Source organism: Dunckerocampus dactyliophorus, chromosome 6, assembly GCF_027744805.1.
Source record: "Dunckerocampus dactyliophorus isolate RoL2022-P2 chromosome 6, RoL_Ddac_1.1, whole genome shotgun sequence".
NCBI lineage: Eukaryota > Metazoa > Chordata > Actinopteri > Syngnathiformes > Syngnathidae > Dunckerocampus > Dunckerocampus dactyliophorus.
In genome coordinates, this window is record NC_072824.1 from 24,610,059 (window position 1) to 24,626,094 (window position 16,036).

General features: G+C 41.2%; 2 protein-coding genes across 2 annotated transcripts; one reads left to right on the plus strand and one right to left on the minus strand.

The window, feature by feature from the left end:
• Positions 1-256: 256 nt before the first annotated feature.
• pi4k2a (phosphatidylinositol 4-kinase type 2 alpha) lies at positions 257-6,779 on the plus strand. Its single transcript, XM_054778155.1, has 9 exons — positions 257-779; positions 3,323-3,523; positions 3,617-3,748; positions 3,890-4,047; positions 4,160-4,217; positions 4,325-4,424; positions 4,553-4,686; positions 4,836-4,895; positions 5,676-6,779. Exons 1-9 carry the CDS (start codon positions 441-443, stop codon positions 5,835-5,837), a joined length of 1,344 nt encoding a protein of 447 aa, XP_054634130.1. The 5' UTR covers positions 257-440; the 3' UTR covers positions 5,838-6,779.
• Positions 6,780-9,695: 2,916 nt separating this feature from the next.
• LOC129182797 (prostaglandin E2 receptor EP1 subtype-like) lies at positions 9,696-15,189 on the minus strand. Its single transcript, XM_054779328.1, has 3 exons — positions 14,857-15,189; positions 12,388-13,281; positions 9,696-10,743 (listed from the first exon to the last, which is right to left on the minus strand). The coding sequence occupies exons 2-3, from the start codon at positions 13,240-13,242 to the stop codon at positions 10,480-10,482; spliced, it is 1,119 nt and encodes a 372-aa protein (XP_054635303.1). The 5' UTR covers positions 13,243-13,281; positions 14,857-15,189; the 3' UTR covers positions 9,696-10,479.
• Positions 15,190-16,036: the final 847 nt, after the last annotated feature.

Consider the following 16,036-nt stretch of genomic DNA (forward strand, 5'->3'; position numbering starts at 1 on the left):
TAATTGAAATCAGTTAAAAATATCAATTGATTAATATTTATTCTACCATTGATATCGATTTATTTGAATGGATCGCAAGAGAGCAAAACAACAAAAAATGTCGCGCAATGTATTTGTCTCGTTTTTGTTTTGTAATAATCCACAACTTTTTCCGTTCCAGTGTGTCTTCCGCAGGAGGTCGGTTTCTGTCCAATCAAAAGGAGCGAAGGGCGACTGACAAGAAAGCCTACTCGCTGATTGGTTTATCTATCACAACACTCAACAGGTTCCGCCTTTTCCCGGAAGCTGACAGTCATCTGATTTTTTTTCAGTTTCCTTGTTAGCCACCGTCGGGTCCAAGCAGTGGAACTAGTCTCACTTTATTCCTCTCCTTTTTCTTACTCTTTTCGGCTGCTTCTTCGTCCAAGGAATTGTACTAACTTCACGTTAACATCATAATTATGAACGAGACGAGTCCGCTTGTCTCTCCGCTACGGGACTCCAATGATTTCAGCTACTGTCCCACAGAGCCTACCAGCCCGCGGGGCGCATTTGGAGGCACACCGGGCTCAGTGGTACGCATCCCCGCCGGCAGTCCGGGGCGCAACCGAGAGAGACAGCCGCTTTTGGACCGAGACCGTGGAATTTCACCGCGTGAACCGCATCGAAACGAATTCCCGGAGGATCCCGCGTTCAGAGAGATCATCCGCAAGGCCGAGCGAGCCATAGAGGAGGGGATCTACCCGGAGAGAATCTACCAAGGATCCAGTGGTAGCTATTTCGTCAAAGACTCACAGGGGGTAAGATGAAGAGCTGCTAACTCACATCTTGTGGTTAAAAAGCTCCTTCATATCCTGCAGGTAATGTTACAAGGGGATGGTATTTTATAGTCTATATTCTTATAGAGGCCTTTTCTCTTCAGCCCATGATGACTTGACAGTATATCACCGAACAACCTACTCTAGAAACAAGACATTTGTATTATTTATGTCTACCAAAATTACCACTTGTCCGTGTCATAGTTACACATAGGACACAACAACTGTTAGACCAGTTGCTATTTGAGTAGTGTGTGGTACAAAGTTGTTTTTGCTTCCCAGGTTGGTCTCTCCTTGTACGGTGCATTTTAAATGGGAGAAACATATTTGTTTGTTTACAAATATGATGTCGTAACCTTTTTACTAGTTTTGACACAGTTCTACTGACCGATTCTGTCTTTATCTCCATCTTTAGTCATAATTAATTACAAAAAATAGACAATAAGAGCAACAAAAATAAATATTTTTTTCACTGGCAATGACAAGTAGTTTACATATATTGTCTTGTTGGGCTCTTGTGCCGTGGTTCTGGCCAAAGAACAAAGTTCCGTGTATCCAAACATAGGGATGGTTCTGTTTTATTGCACTTTCGGAAGGAGTCAGTTCACTGGGCCACTGGTGACACCTCACAATCTTGTTTCATGTCCTAATTGTGTTAATCTTTGACAAGCAACACTGGAGCTGACCAGTAAAATGTTGAGTAAGCCGGCATACAGTGTGTGTTCAGCTGTGTTAAGTTCAACAAAGTGTATGCACTCGCTGGACTTGTTTTTGTTTACTATGACACTGTTTCCTCTCGATTCAAGACAAGGATTTTTTGAGGGTGTGAGGGTTTTTTAATACCCCACCCCCTCCAAAGTGCTTAGCAGTCATGTGCTACCTCTCGAGGATGTAATTCTACTCTCTGCTTTTGTTCTCTAATCAGTGTGTTGATCACCTGTAATGCAGTATGTCAATGAACTCACAATTGCAAAGGATACAGTTGTGTACACAATACTTTGATTTATTCTAATTAAGGACCAAATAAGATGAACAGTATAAGCCAGCTTTTTGCCAATACCACCTTAATGACTGCAACGGTGAAAGGAATCCAGAACACCGAAAACTACTGGGGTATTAATACGGTAATGCTAATAATATTGATAGTATTAGATCAATTTGATCTCATTTCGACATGTTTACCCACAAGAAAAAATGCCAAGTCTTGTGTCCACAGGTTCTCATCATGAAACCTTTGTTAACTGTACAGGCATTGTTAGGTAGCGATTTTACATTTTGAACTGTTACACAAGTCTAAACATGAGCAAAACCACCAAAACAATGTGTCTTTAATTATGAATGCTGACATCACTTTATGTCACTTTTTAACGTACACAGAAGTGTAAACGTTGGCCACTGTAAAAATATAACACCTTTGGTGACATGTGACGGCGCATGTAGAAGCTTGCCAGTCAACATGCATCCAGCAATAACAGCTAATGTTAGCAGTCAAGTCCACTGCATGGACTTCACCATCAAAGCGACATGAATTCAACAACAATTCCACTTCCGTATCCACCTTCAAAAGTGCCGGGGCATGCTGGAGTCTTAATGCTTTAAATGTCTGTTTATTGAATGTAACTTCTGGTGGATATTCGTCCTATCTCACGTTCTTCTTCTCCCATCTTCAACATCCTCTATTGAGGCTGGTCCTTCATTTGGTTATGAATTGCAAAAGAAGACACAGAAAGCCAAAGGAAAAGCACATTGTGTTAATGTTTTGATGCTTAAGTCTAGCATGACAGTGACATGAACACAGTGACTTGAAGTTTTAAGCAACTTCAGAAGCATAGTTTTCCTGAAAATGTAGGTAAAAATTCCAAACTGTACAACTTTGAGGCATTCAAATTTTGGCGTTGCACAGCAGTGTTTCCCACAGGACTGTAAAATACTTGTGGCGGTGGTTTGTGGGGGGAGGGGTGGATGACATCATCGCCCAATTTGCATAATTGGCCACAACATATGTGTGTAAGAAACAAGGCGTTTTTTCTGTTGCTTCTGTATGTCACAAGCAAGACAGAGCCTTCTGTGTGTGCTTTTAGATGACGAATACCACCTGCCGCTCCTTGAGAAGAGCGACACACGCTCTCATATTAGTCTCCAAGTGTGTCTAATAACACCAGTATAAGATGCTACATTTGTCGTGAGTCGCTTTTATAATATAGTACTAAGTTGGCAACACTTCTTATTATCTGGCAGACCAAGTGTATATGAGGTGTGTTAAGAGGCAGATTTACTGTTGTTACACCAAGCCACATTCACAAACAGTTCCATTGTAATGTGTTCATGAGCGAGGGTGAACAGGTCGCGCCAAATCTGTTTGTGGTGGTCCAAATGTGTGTGTTGTGGGCCTCCACCAATGAATGTATGGGAAACACCAGTGGATAGTTTATTGTAAATAAGCAAGTTTACTTGCATTTATTGTGTGTAGACTGCGAATAAACTATTCATTGTAACATTTTTCTTTTCCCCATGTCCATCAACAGAAAATCATCGGCGTGTTCAAACCTAAGAATGAAGAGCCCTACGGCCAGCTTAACCCCAAATGGACTAAGTGGCTGCAGAAATTGTGTTGTCCGTGTTGTTTTGGTCGTGACTGTTTAGTTCTGAACCAAGGCTACCTCTCAGAGGCCGGTGCTAGCCTTGTCGACCAGAAACTTGAACTCAATATTGTTCCCAGAACCAAGGTACACATTTACACAAACAGCATATGTAGTGAAAAAAGCAGTAACCAGTGTGGGAAGAATGTTTTCACTGCTACTCACTCTGTCGCGTTCTAGGTGGTCTACTTGGCGAGTGAAACATTCAACTACAGCGCCATAGACAGAGTGAAGTCTCGAGGAAAAAAGTTAGCATTGGAGAAGGTGCCAAAAGTGGGCCAACGCTTCCATAGGATCGGCTTGCCCCCGAAAGTAAGTATTTTTACATGTGAGTTCATCTTGAGCCACTTTTAGCAAATGTACAGTTAAAGCAGTGAGTATAATGGCATCACAATGTCAAGAAATAGACTAGAAAATCCAGTATGCTGATGGACCTTGTTGATATTCTTCCAGGTTGGTTCCTTCCAACTCTTTGTGGACGGATACAAGGATGCAGACTTCTGGCTGCGCAGGTTTGAAGCCGAGCCTCTGCCTGAGAACACCAACCGTCAGCTTCAGCTGCAGTTTGAACGCCTCGTAGTGCTGGATTACATCATCAGGAACACAGGCATGTAGTCACCCTGCTGATCATGTGTCATTGTGCTCATTGTAGTCACTCACACACAGTGTTGTCATTCACAGATGTCATCTCAATATTTGTTTTTTTGGGTCTATTTTAGATAGGGGAAATGACAACTGGCTGCTCAAATATGACTGCCCTATGGACCCCGTGGGGAACAGGGTCAGAATCCCACACACAGTCTGGATCGTAACATGTTTTACTGCTAAGTATTTTTTAATTGCTGTATTTGAAGTGAAATTGAATTGCTACCTGTGCCCTGGCTGCAGGACACAGACTGGGTTGTAGTGAAGGACCCGATTATCAAGCTGGCAGCCATAGACAACGGTCTTGCCTTCCCTCTCAAGCATCCCGACTCTTGGAGAGCATGTAAGCTCCTTCTATATATCCATTAAATCCCTCTTAGAATTCCTCTCAGTGGTAAAATCATAGCATATTCATTGTCTTTTAGTTCCAGTTGTGTTTACTGTCTTTTACCTACTTTGTTCAATCACTAGATCCTTTCTATTGGGCATGGCTCTCCCAAGCCAAAGTTCCCTTCTCCCAGGAAATACGAGAACTGGTACTACCAAAACTGTCCGACCCAAATTTTATCAAAGACCTGGAAGAAGACCTCTATGAACTATTCAAGGTATGGAGGAAGTATAATTATTGAACACTTTTCTTATGAGGGAAGAACCTGGCTGATAGTAAGACAGAACAGGCTCACTGCTGTGTGTCTGTAAACACAAAACAAAATTTGTTCTGTATTACACACGTGTGTTGTTGTGTGTCCGACAGAAAGACCCTGGTTTTGACAGAGGACAGTTTCACAAGCAGGTTGCCGTCATGAGAGGGCAGGTGAGTTGTCTCTCTGATCTGGTCACAGCATCATATTGAAGAAAGAATTTACACTGCACTTATTTCCCAGTGCATATACAGTCTAAATCCACACTATGAGGGCACAAGCCGTCATTGCACCGGCGCCGCTAGATGCTAACGAGTCAGCTAACATCGGCGCTATCTGTGCCGCAACTGTTAAGTTGCTCTACTTTTGGCAACACAGCCCATGCCCATGGTTTCAACACATTGAAGAGCAGTTCCGACTGTGAGGAAGTATTTCCACGTAGAGGCCGCGCTGGACCACCACTTTCTTTCATACCAGAACGGTATGATGGAAAATTTGAGTGGTTTTGAAACTGTGACTTTTTCATTCTGCCGTATACCTTAAAACCGGTAACCGACCCATACCTACACACAATTATGGTGCGTTCCAGGCCCGCCCTACAAAGTCAAATCTCAACAATTGATGAAAAAACATCATCGGTGAAGCATGAAGACCTAAACATGTAGAAATTGTGGGCTTTCTAACAGTAGAACATGTATGCTGTACATTTTGCCTGTATTGTCACGTATTTGGAAATGATTATCTTATCTTATTTTATCGTATTACAATACACTTACACTGCAGTCACACATACTACTGATTTTACCCACATATACATCCAATTCTGTGCTTTTTTTGTCTGTTAGACTAGCAAAGCATTTATCTGAATTGAGCCGCACAGCCTAAAACTATTCAGATGACACAGACAGTTATCCACCTCATTGCCTTATTCCTTATTGCTTTTACATTCAAAGATTCTGAACCTGTGCCAAGCCCTGAAGGATGGTAAAACACCTCTCCAGTTGGTTCAGATGCCTCCTGTGATTGTTGAAACAGCCAGAGCCCCCCAGAGAGCCAACAGTGAGTCATACACACAGAGTTTTCAGAGTAGAAGACCTTTCTTCACCTGGTGGTAGGAAAGGAGCCTACATCGCAGGGAAGAACAGCAGGAAGCAGGAGTGAGGTTAGTCTCCTGGAAATGGATTTAACTATCACCATCCCCTCAGCTCCAAATGGACACTGTGATTACTTAAAGTGAGTGTGTAGGTGGCGAGAAGAGGCCCAAAGAGGAAGAGTTTCACACCGTTGCGTCCCTGTTTTCCTTGTTTGGATGTGAAAAAGAACTGCGTATTTTGAAGAATTGAGAAGTTCCTCTTTGCAAAGAGATGTCACTCCCCGGTAAGCATGTGCCCTCGCTCACATGTGCACGCCAGTCACAACCTTCTCCAACTTGACAAGGGGGAGGTTTCGCATTCCATGTTTTCTTAATACCGCTATGCCTTTTAACGTTCACCTGAATATTTACCACTCCCACACTGTTTAATGGTCCAGCCAGCCTTTTCAATTTAACCATGAAGAAAAGTGTTCATTTGGGTTATAAGGCCTGATCATTTCGGAAATGGACACACTGTGCATGAGTCTACGCTCTGAACCCAAGCCAAATGATCCAGTTTCACAGTTACACATCGATTCTTCTAACAGCTGAAATGAGGATGTGTGAGTCATGTGGGATGATGTGGGCGGAGAGCCGAGGTACTTGTGGTTAGAGGCGTTTGTTGCGCTGATGATTACAAGCCTAATTATTCCACTTTCACAGATGAGTTAATTAACCAGTGAAGATGAGAGAAACATCTTATTGTCAACTACCAGAAGGGTGCAGAAGTGGTTGTTGACTTCTAGTCTTTTTCTCACTTGTCATGTGGAGCTGAGTAAAGTAACGTCCTGCTGTACAGAACAGACACGAAATGTATTGTGACAATGCACTGTATAATTTGTATGTAATATTTAATGATAGATTATAATAAAAAAAAAACATCTTCCATTCATACATAAGACTTTGGGGTTTTTCCAAAATATTATAACCATCATTTAAATTTTGTAAGGTGTTTTATATGTTGCTTTAAAGTACTTCATACACACTCACTGACCAATTCATTACGTACACTTGCACAGTCTAATGAGAACCAATGCAAAAGTTATGTATATATATAAAAGCAAACATGATAATGCTCTGTTGATTGACACTGTCAGAGAGGTATGGATTTTATAATGTTTACATATGTTTGTGGTTATAGCGTTGAGTTGACATCTATACTTAAGAACTATGCATTTCGTAAAATGCTATTACTAAGATAGTCGATCATAAGGGCAAAAAAAAAAGTTCAGGAAACAACCAAAAATCAGTTTTTGTCTCTAACTTTAGTGGGTGTGGCTTAAACGCCCATGCATCTTATACATCGGAAATTATGGTAAATCAACCATTTATCAGATCATCAAGAAGAGAGGTTTATTTGTTGCGAAGAATGCTTCAGGGCACCAAAGAAAGTCGTCTAGCAAGCATCAGGACAGTCGGTGAAAGTTGATTCAGCTGCGGGGTTGGGGCGCCACAATTGCAGCGCTTGCTCAGGAATGGTAGCAGGCAGGTGTGAGTGCATCTGCTCGCACAGTGAGGTGAAGACTTTTGGAAGATGGCCTGGTGTTAAGAAGGGCACTTCAAAAGCCACCTCTCTCCTGGAAAAACATCAGGGACAGACTTATATTGGCGAGAGGTACAGGGATTGGGCTCCTGAAGACTTGGGTAAAGTCATTTCTTCTGATGAATCCCCCTTCCGATTGTTTGGGGCATCCAGAAAAAAGCTTGTCCGGAGAAGAAAACGATGAGTGCTACCATCAGTCCTGTGTCATGCCAACAGTAAAGCATCCTGAAATCATTCATGTGAGGGGTTGATTCCCTTGAGTAACTTCTCCCACCAACCTTTCAAAAACAGTTTGATGACAAACGGTGCTTTTTCCAGCATGCATTTTTTGAGACCCGTGCACATGTGATTGTCATCCAGCTTTAAGGACCCTTTTCACCATTTTCACTCTATTTTTAGCAGCAGCATAAAGCACTTCCCACTATAAATGCTATGAGTGCTTAATGATCCGATGCTGTGATTGCACTAAGTTGGGGCTGAAGAAACAAAATATTACACTCAAGCCATCAGATTGACTTTAGGAAAAAGAAAAACAACTCAACAAAAATGTTTCAAATTTTGATTGGATAATGCCAACACTCCCAGTCAAAAGTTTGGACACACTTTCCCATTCAATAACATGAGGAGGGTGTGTCCAAACGTTTGACTGATAGTGTGTTTGATGCTGTGAATACTACACGCATGCTGTGATAGTGAAAATGCTTACGGTCTGCATACTGTATGTATGCGTCCAAGCATTAAACATGTCATTCACCAAAACATTCTACATTGAAATTATTTACTCACAGAAAAGATGTAAGGTGACTGGTATCAATACTTCACCGCTTGTAGACACACACCAACATTTTCATTCAGCCCACAAATCTAATTTCACATAAGTGAGGAATGTCCAAAGCAAAGCATGACTGGCATTGTGAGCCAGTGTGTGTGTGTGTGTGTGTGTGTGAGTCTTGTGAGGTCATGCCTACCGTAATTTGTTGGACACATGATGCCATATTTCATAGGACGTTAAAGGCAGGGTTGTCCACAGTCTGACCCGGGGGCGAATTGCAGCACACAGCTTGTTTTTTATTGGTCTGTGATAGTGCTGAGCAATATTGCAATATATATCGTAGTGCGACATAAAAATGTCTACCGTATGACATAATCCTCTGTTATTTATAGCGTAATTTTAGTGTCTGGGCTGTGGTTAGCTCGGATAATGTAACGGCAGCAACGCTACTGCTTTGCAGTAGCTGAAGGTTAAACCAACAAAACCCCCAGAGAAATTGGTGCCAAAAAGAGGAACGAGGAAGTCCATTGTTTGCCTTTGGTTTGGATTTACAGTCAGACGCCGACCAAGCAACAGTAATCAACAAGTTGTTACCAGCTACTCGAACATGTCTCATCTTTTCTATCACTTCTAAAAGGGGACCTATTATGCTTTTCCTCTTTTTTGACCTATAAATGTTGTTATATTTTGAATTCTCGTGTTAAACGATGCCAACGCGTCAGATAATGTGGTTTGCGCATTTGGTGAGCCCTGAAAGCAGTTTTGGATTGCTTTGCACTGTGTGTTTTACAGTTTTTTTTAAACACAGAGTTCCACTGACGTCAGCACAACCCGGACTCCCTTATATGGGCATGCCCAGGCACATGCTGTAGGCAGGCCGTCCCCCCGCTCTGCTTCGCTCTGTTCGCCATGTTAACAATGGCTCCCAGGAAATGTTTGTGTTCGGGTGTGCGTAAAGAGCCAAGCATCAGGCAGAAGTGGTTGGAGTTGCTGATTCCCGGCCAGCAAGAGAAAAATATGCCCACCTGTCAACAGCACTTCACACGGGACTGTTTTGTGAACATGGGCCAATTCAAAGCTGGATTATCCGCCAAACTGTTGCTGAAATCCGACGCCTTTCCAACGTTACTTGGTCGTGTTGAAGAGTCAGAAGAGCAAGCTGTAAGTAACAACTTATCAGTGTCCTAACTGTGTTTATTTTGTGTAAGTAATCGGACAAAAGCGGTTGTTTGTGCAGCATTATAGAGTGTGCATACAGCGAGCGTAGGGAGTGTGACCACAGTGGAGTAGGCTCGGCGGGAGGAGGGCCGGGGGTGGACTGTTTGGGCGGGAGGCAGGAAATCGAAGGAAATACCGCAGGAAGAGGTGCAGAGTCTGGAAGATCTAGAAAGCTTTCTGTACGGGTTATCACGTGTAGCTGCTCTATAGGAGTCCAGAACTCAATACAAAGGCCCGAAAATGATATAGGTCTCCTTTAAATTATTACTCATTATTATGCTATAATATGATGATTTTGAGGAGGTAGTGTTGGGCCAGAAAAAAATACATTTTGGTGTAGATTCAGATGAATGAGCACACTGACTAACATGGATGGGGAGCATCTCTCAAACAACTAGCTGCTATTCTTTTTGGTCTGCAGTTCTTGAACTACAAGTGTGACCTTCAAAGCCCGAGTCCTTAAAATCGAGCTCCTCTCACTAATTATAGTAAGGCTGCTTAATTAATTCCGTCTTTATTATAATTACATACGTCTCCTTTATGTTGCAAAACTCTGGCCAAATGACTAGTAAAAGTACTCGCACAAAATATTAGTCACAATCCATGGCTTTTACTTGTAGTCATTTAAAAATTATCTGCATGTCCTTTCCAGAGTCAACTTTCACAACAGCCCGTCATGCAGACAATCATTCAATGTGCAGTAACGGAGCATGGCTATTCCATCATGATACATTAGTATTTACTCATAAGCTCTCTGTGAGGCTTTAACCAATACCATTTGTTTTACATTCATCCAATGCAAAAAGTAGGCTCAACATGTTATTCTTCTAAATGTTTGCTTTGAATGTGTCAGGATAGAAGATGTTTCACAGCACATTCACATTCTGTTGTCCCAACATGAAATAAGCACTCCAAAGTAAACAGTATCATATACATATTCATGAAGTTTTGTGCAAAATCACAGCATTTAGCTAGCTTCCATTTGTTAGGTGAGAAAATAATGTAATGTTACAAAGATACGAGTTACATATTTCCTCATATTCAGAAAACAGCCCAGAAATAACTCTTTGTCGTCCTTCTTTGATAAGAAGTCTATAGCTCTTCATTCTTTTCTGATTGGGGGGGAGATGCAGAGTCCAAGCAGCCAAATATATTACCCCCCAGGCCAGCTTGGCATTTTGCAATGAGGTAAATTTTCCGTAGCACGGTGCGGCGCAGCAAGATGTAAACCCAAGGGTCCAGGATCTGGTTCCACGTGGCCAGTCTCACACCAATCACCATCAACATTTTGTAGCTGGGTAGGTCCTCTCTGATGGATCCTGCGTAGGAGTGGATCGCGGACATCAGGCCGAAGATCTGTAGGCATGAAACATGTGCTGTTTGTAGATGTAGATCTCCCGTTGGTAGAAGAGCTTTAAACTGACAACTGTTATTTGCTATTGGTTCTAAAAAAAAAAGCAACTTTCAGATAGTCTCCTCCTCCCGATAGACCAGTGCCACGTATACGAAGTCACTTATAGCTGTGCAACACTTTGACATTTGACCTCCAGTCGGCAGAGTCATCCATGAGGATGCAATTGTGTAAATTGTAATAACTTAAGTGTGTAATGTTATGATTTGAAATTTCAGATATTTGTGAATGAATTTTGCCATTTATGCCACACACTGAACCCCACACCACACTACAGTACAGGGGTGTCCAGACTTTTTCCGCTGAAAAATAAAAAGAGGGCCGTTTTGATGTTTTGTAGATGTAGTTATATACATATTGCAAGAAAAAACTGCATCTCACCTTTGTGATATTAGGTAAAAAAGGGTCTGTTTTTTAATTTTTCCAAATATTTCAACTCTTCTTAAATAATTTTCATAAATGTTATTTTCATAATACTTTATTATGACTTTATTCCTATAATGTTATAACTTTGTCCACAGCCACAAATGAGATATTTTTTCTTTACTATTTCAACTCTATGCTACTTAAATGACATTATTAACTTGTAAAAATTGGCACTTTTTTCTCATTAGAACAAATTTTTTGTCTTAATATTTTGGCTTTATTCTCATAAAATTACAGCTGTTTTTTTTCCAATTCTATTGTGTTTTCCCAACTATTTCAAGTTTGTTCTTGTAAATTTTCTTCCCGTAATTATGACTTTATTCCCATTATATTTTGTATTTTTTTTATTTTTGTATTCTTGTAACAGAACTTTTGCCGCAATCCAAAAATTACAACTTTCTTTTTTTCTCATAATATTATGACTTAAAAAGAAAATAATAATAATATTTCAACTCTATGCTACTAATATGTTATTATTCCTCATTACGTTACAATGCTATTGTCATAAAGAGTGTGAATGGTTGTTTGTCTATACGGTATGTTTTTGCGACAAGCAATTGGCTGGCGACTAGTTCAGGGTGTACCCTGCTTCTCGCCTGAGATCAGCTGGGATAGGCTCCAGCATAACCCCCCGCAAACCTGGTGAGGACGAGTGGCATAGAAAATGGATGGATGGGTGCACAACATGCGTTTCTAATATTTTGTTTGGCTCATGTAACTACTTAAGCAGACCGAAATAGTACCAGCCAGATTCAGTGCAACTACAACCACAATAACAAACATATTGTTCATTTATTAGTTACTTTAATACTCCAAACTGAGAATTATTATCTTTGTAAGGGCAGGTTATTTGTATTGGATCTCATTAAATAGTGCAGTCAGTCAGTGTTGATAGTATTGTGTTGTATTAAATCCATCATGAAATTAGGCTCTTGTTTTTAGCAATCCTTAAATGACCTTAAACAATTGTGTATCTGTGTCTTTATTAGGATAGAATTCAAAAATATCCTATTCTTGTTGTTCTTCAAGCTAAAGAGATTTAAAGTAAATGCAATAGAACCTTCATTATTTCCCTTCTGTCTAATATCCAGTGCTAGCGGTGGCCAAAGACTTGTGCAGCTTATGCAGCACTTTATTATCTTCTTGTACATCCTAACACTCACCAGTAGAGGGCACCAGCAGATACACGAAGTAACTGTGATCCCCACCAGCTGCACCACCATCTCTATGTCATGTGACTTGGCTGAATGATGCGACCCAGGCTTCCTCCTGAGCCGAGCGAGCACCAGTGTCAGTCCGCTGATGGTGTTGCACACCACCGCCACGGCCAGGGAGATCAAGCCGAGCCCAGAGAAAAGCACCACGAACGCCACATCCACCTGCTGAATGTTGCTGAGAACTTTAATGAAACACCAGGTTCCCGGGTCCTGGTAGGTGTAAGAGCCCAGTTTCAAGAATGGCAACAAGGCCACACACAGAGCGGCCAGCCAAATCACACACAGGCACATTTTAGTGCGGGTGCTTGTGATCAAGGAGGAGTGCAGCAGTGGCTTGGTGACACCCAGACAACGCTCTGCAGCCATGGCACAACCCATGAAGAGCGGACAAAGGCCGAAGAACACCATGCTCCCTCCCAGGAACTGGCACATTCCATCAGATGAACTGTAGTCCTCAGGGCGTGCACCTCCAGACAGGTAGAGTCTCAGAACCAGGGCACCAGGGATGACATGACCGATGAAGTCTGTCACCACCAGGGAGGTGGCAAACAGGAGGAAGGTGGCTTTGGAGCGCCGACGCTGGAGGGAGTACGCGTTGGCTAGGATGACGAGAGCCACAATGTTGGAGACGATGCCCAGTGTCATGGGGAACACCACCACCATGATGCCGCTAGTGGTGAGGTTTGCCTGCTGTGACATCTCCTCGAAAGCCACCCTGGCCTCCACTTTCCCATCGCTGACATTGGAGAAGTGAGGAATGAGCGATGAAAACGTAGAGTTCCAGCGGCTCAAAGACAACATGACTGAACACTGAGGCTCATGCGGTCCATACTTAAGAGGCTGCAAGACAAAAGAGCGTGGAGATGAATGGAATAGCTTGCATTCCTTACCTGTCAATATTTATTTTTTCATTTGAAAATAAGAGCAATTTTGCCGTGTTATTTTACTGGTGTGCTTTTTATTTTGAAGGCCTGACTTTACCGGCTACAGCACGTGCTACGCCAATGTTGCCGAGCGAACTGGAAGCTGTGCTGCTCCGGCAGATCCAGACAGGATATTTTTTCAATAAAGTTGAAATTGTCACAATCCACGTGACAGGTTGTGTATTTTCCTTGGTTTTCATTTTCATTTCCTCTTTGGTGCTCTTATTTTGTACATTCTGTTTCCTATTTTGCACCATAGGCAGCATCTTTACTTTCCTTTGTTTAACGCTATGAGCACACCTGATGCTGATGGGTAATCAGTACTATTTAGTTCAGCTTGGAGGTGCAGCTAGTTGCTGGAAGTAGTTTTGAGAAGTAGTTTGAAGTTTTAGCATTTGCGGCTTTTCCTTTTCATTGGACTTGTGAATACATTTTATACTTTGAATGTGTTTAATAAGTGTGCGAGGCATATTTGGGGCTTAAATGCAATTTGTTACATTATTACTATGCAGTGTATGACGCTCTACCAACATTCTGTTGTTTTTCACTATGACAATGACAAAGTATTACATCAATCCCATGCGGTGTCGCGAGTGAACAGTGGCAATCGAAGAGAGAAGGGGAGGGTTGTGAAGCTAAATCTAATTTAATAATTACAACAATCCCTTCTGTTGTAAATGTTGATCCGAAACGGGAGGAGAACATCAACTTCAAGCTAGCAGGAGGGTTTGGAAGGGGAACGCGCAGTGTGTCAAAAATTGACATTTTTATGGGCGTAAGCCCTATCAGTTGCTTTGCTAGTGGTCACGGAAATTATCCTCTGTAAAAAGTGGGGCTCCACTGTACAAGCCTTGTATTTACTTGGTATCGGATCGAAAACAAACGTTGCAGTATCACCGAGCCCCGCTCTACTAAAAATAAAGTACATCATTGGCTTGTTATTTGGGGTGGTATCCAAAAACATACAAGAATTGTGTACCCTTGACACTTTTACATCTTGGGGACATATGGGTATCTTTTTGACATTGGAAAATGTACGGATTGGAGGCATCAATATCTACGCTGTATCTCCGCGGGTTCATCTTGTAAACAGCGTATCTAAATACTTTAATGTAAAATTATTTATTTTACATTTAATAAAGCTTTACTTATAGGTATGTATACATATAAATGGAGGATGGAAAAGTTGAACCCTCACTAGCAAACTAAGCACACCAGAAAAAGCAAAATATTTTCAAAAGAAAATGATGTTCTGTGCACGAGGGAAACGATGGAAAAAGAACTACAGCTGGGTTTTTGCTGATGTTTTTTTTTTTTATTTGCACAACATGCTTCGGCCATCGTTATTGCGCTTTTATGCAAAGCTAAAAATACTGTAGCAATGATAATTATCCTCAGGTAATCAACGCAGGTCTTAAGCAAACTTTTATACCTGTTTTCCATAGTAATAAAGTAATATAATAGTAACAGCCATGAAATAAGTACAATTTACCTCTTAACATTAGAAATGTCCGTCACAGTCCAGCTGAAAAAGCAAAATAAGTCCCTGTAGATAACCAGCAATAATCCAAGATGTTTTCGAAGGAAACTGCTTCGTTTCCCTTTTGGATAACTCCACCGCTCTTGCAAAGATTAAAAAAAAAGCCCTCGGTGTGGTTTATGTCGTGTATTCCAGTCCAAGTGTTAGTTGCACTGAAGGTTGGAGGAGAGGACGCTAAGGTTTCATAGTCTGTGCGTCTTCACGCAACGTGGGCGTCTCTGCTGTGCAGAGCCGCTCATCATCATCATCTTCATTATTCGTGTGCTGTATCCACTCTGTGTTTACACCAACTACCATGGGTCAGTCCAAGCAAATGTCTGAAGTACTCCCTAAGCTGCCCTTCTTCTGTTGTTCCATCCATTTGATGACCAAATTAAATGTCAAATAGAACAATTCAAATGCAATTCAAATGACAAAATCCTTTCTTTTGCAATATTTTATTCATAGATGTCTGCGATAACATTTGTTTTAATCAGCAGGGTGTTTTAAATATGAATTTTTATGCAAGGAATGTGTGTCCCACAACATGTTTAGCATAGTAGAAGAAGAAAACAGTGAGTCACATGACGCAAGGTAGCTGGCAGCCAGACCAAAGGTAGGTCTTTACTTTTATATATACGTACAGTATATGCCATATTTATTTTCATGTTGTACAAATTATCAGGATAAAACAAATGTGTTATTGTTTCTTTACTAATTTACTTAAGTAAGTTAGTCCGCTTCGAGTATAGTAACAGCTAGCTAAATAGCTAGTTGCTATTTCTGAGAAAAAGCTAACTTTAGCACGAATTTGTAACCCTGTTACTGTGATTAGTTACTGTGATTGTGAAGGCTCTGCATCTTGTTGTGTAGTTTTTTTCCCAGATGGGAAAACTGGGTCGGTGGATGTGTTTGGGGTGGGCAAGTTTGCTTTCATTTATTAATTGATTCTTAATATGTGATAAATTAATTATCATGACACAGTTTTTTTCCGAATGAGAAATCCTGCGACACAAAATTTTATGACATCCGTGTTAATTATATGTCTTCATTCTTTTAAACATATTTTCATGTATTGATTTATTTTACATTGCTGAGATCATTAATGTCAGGAATTAATTAGTTAATGGAAACAGAATTAATACAGATGATC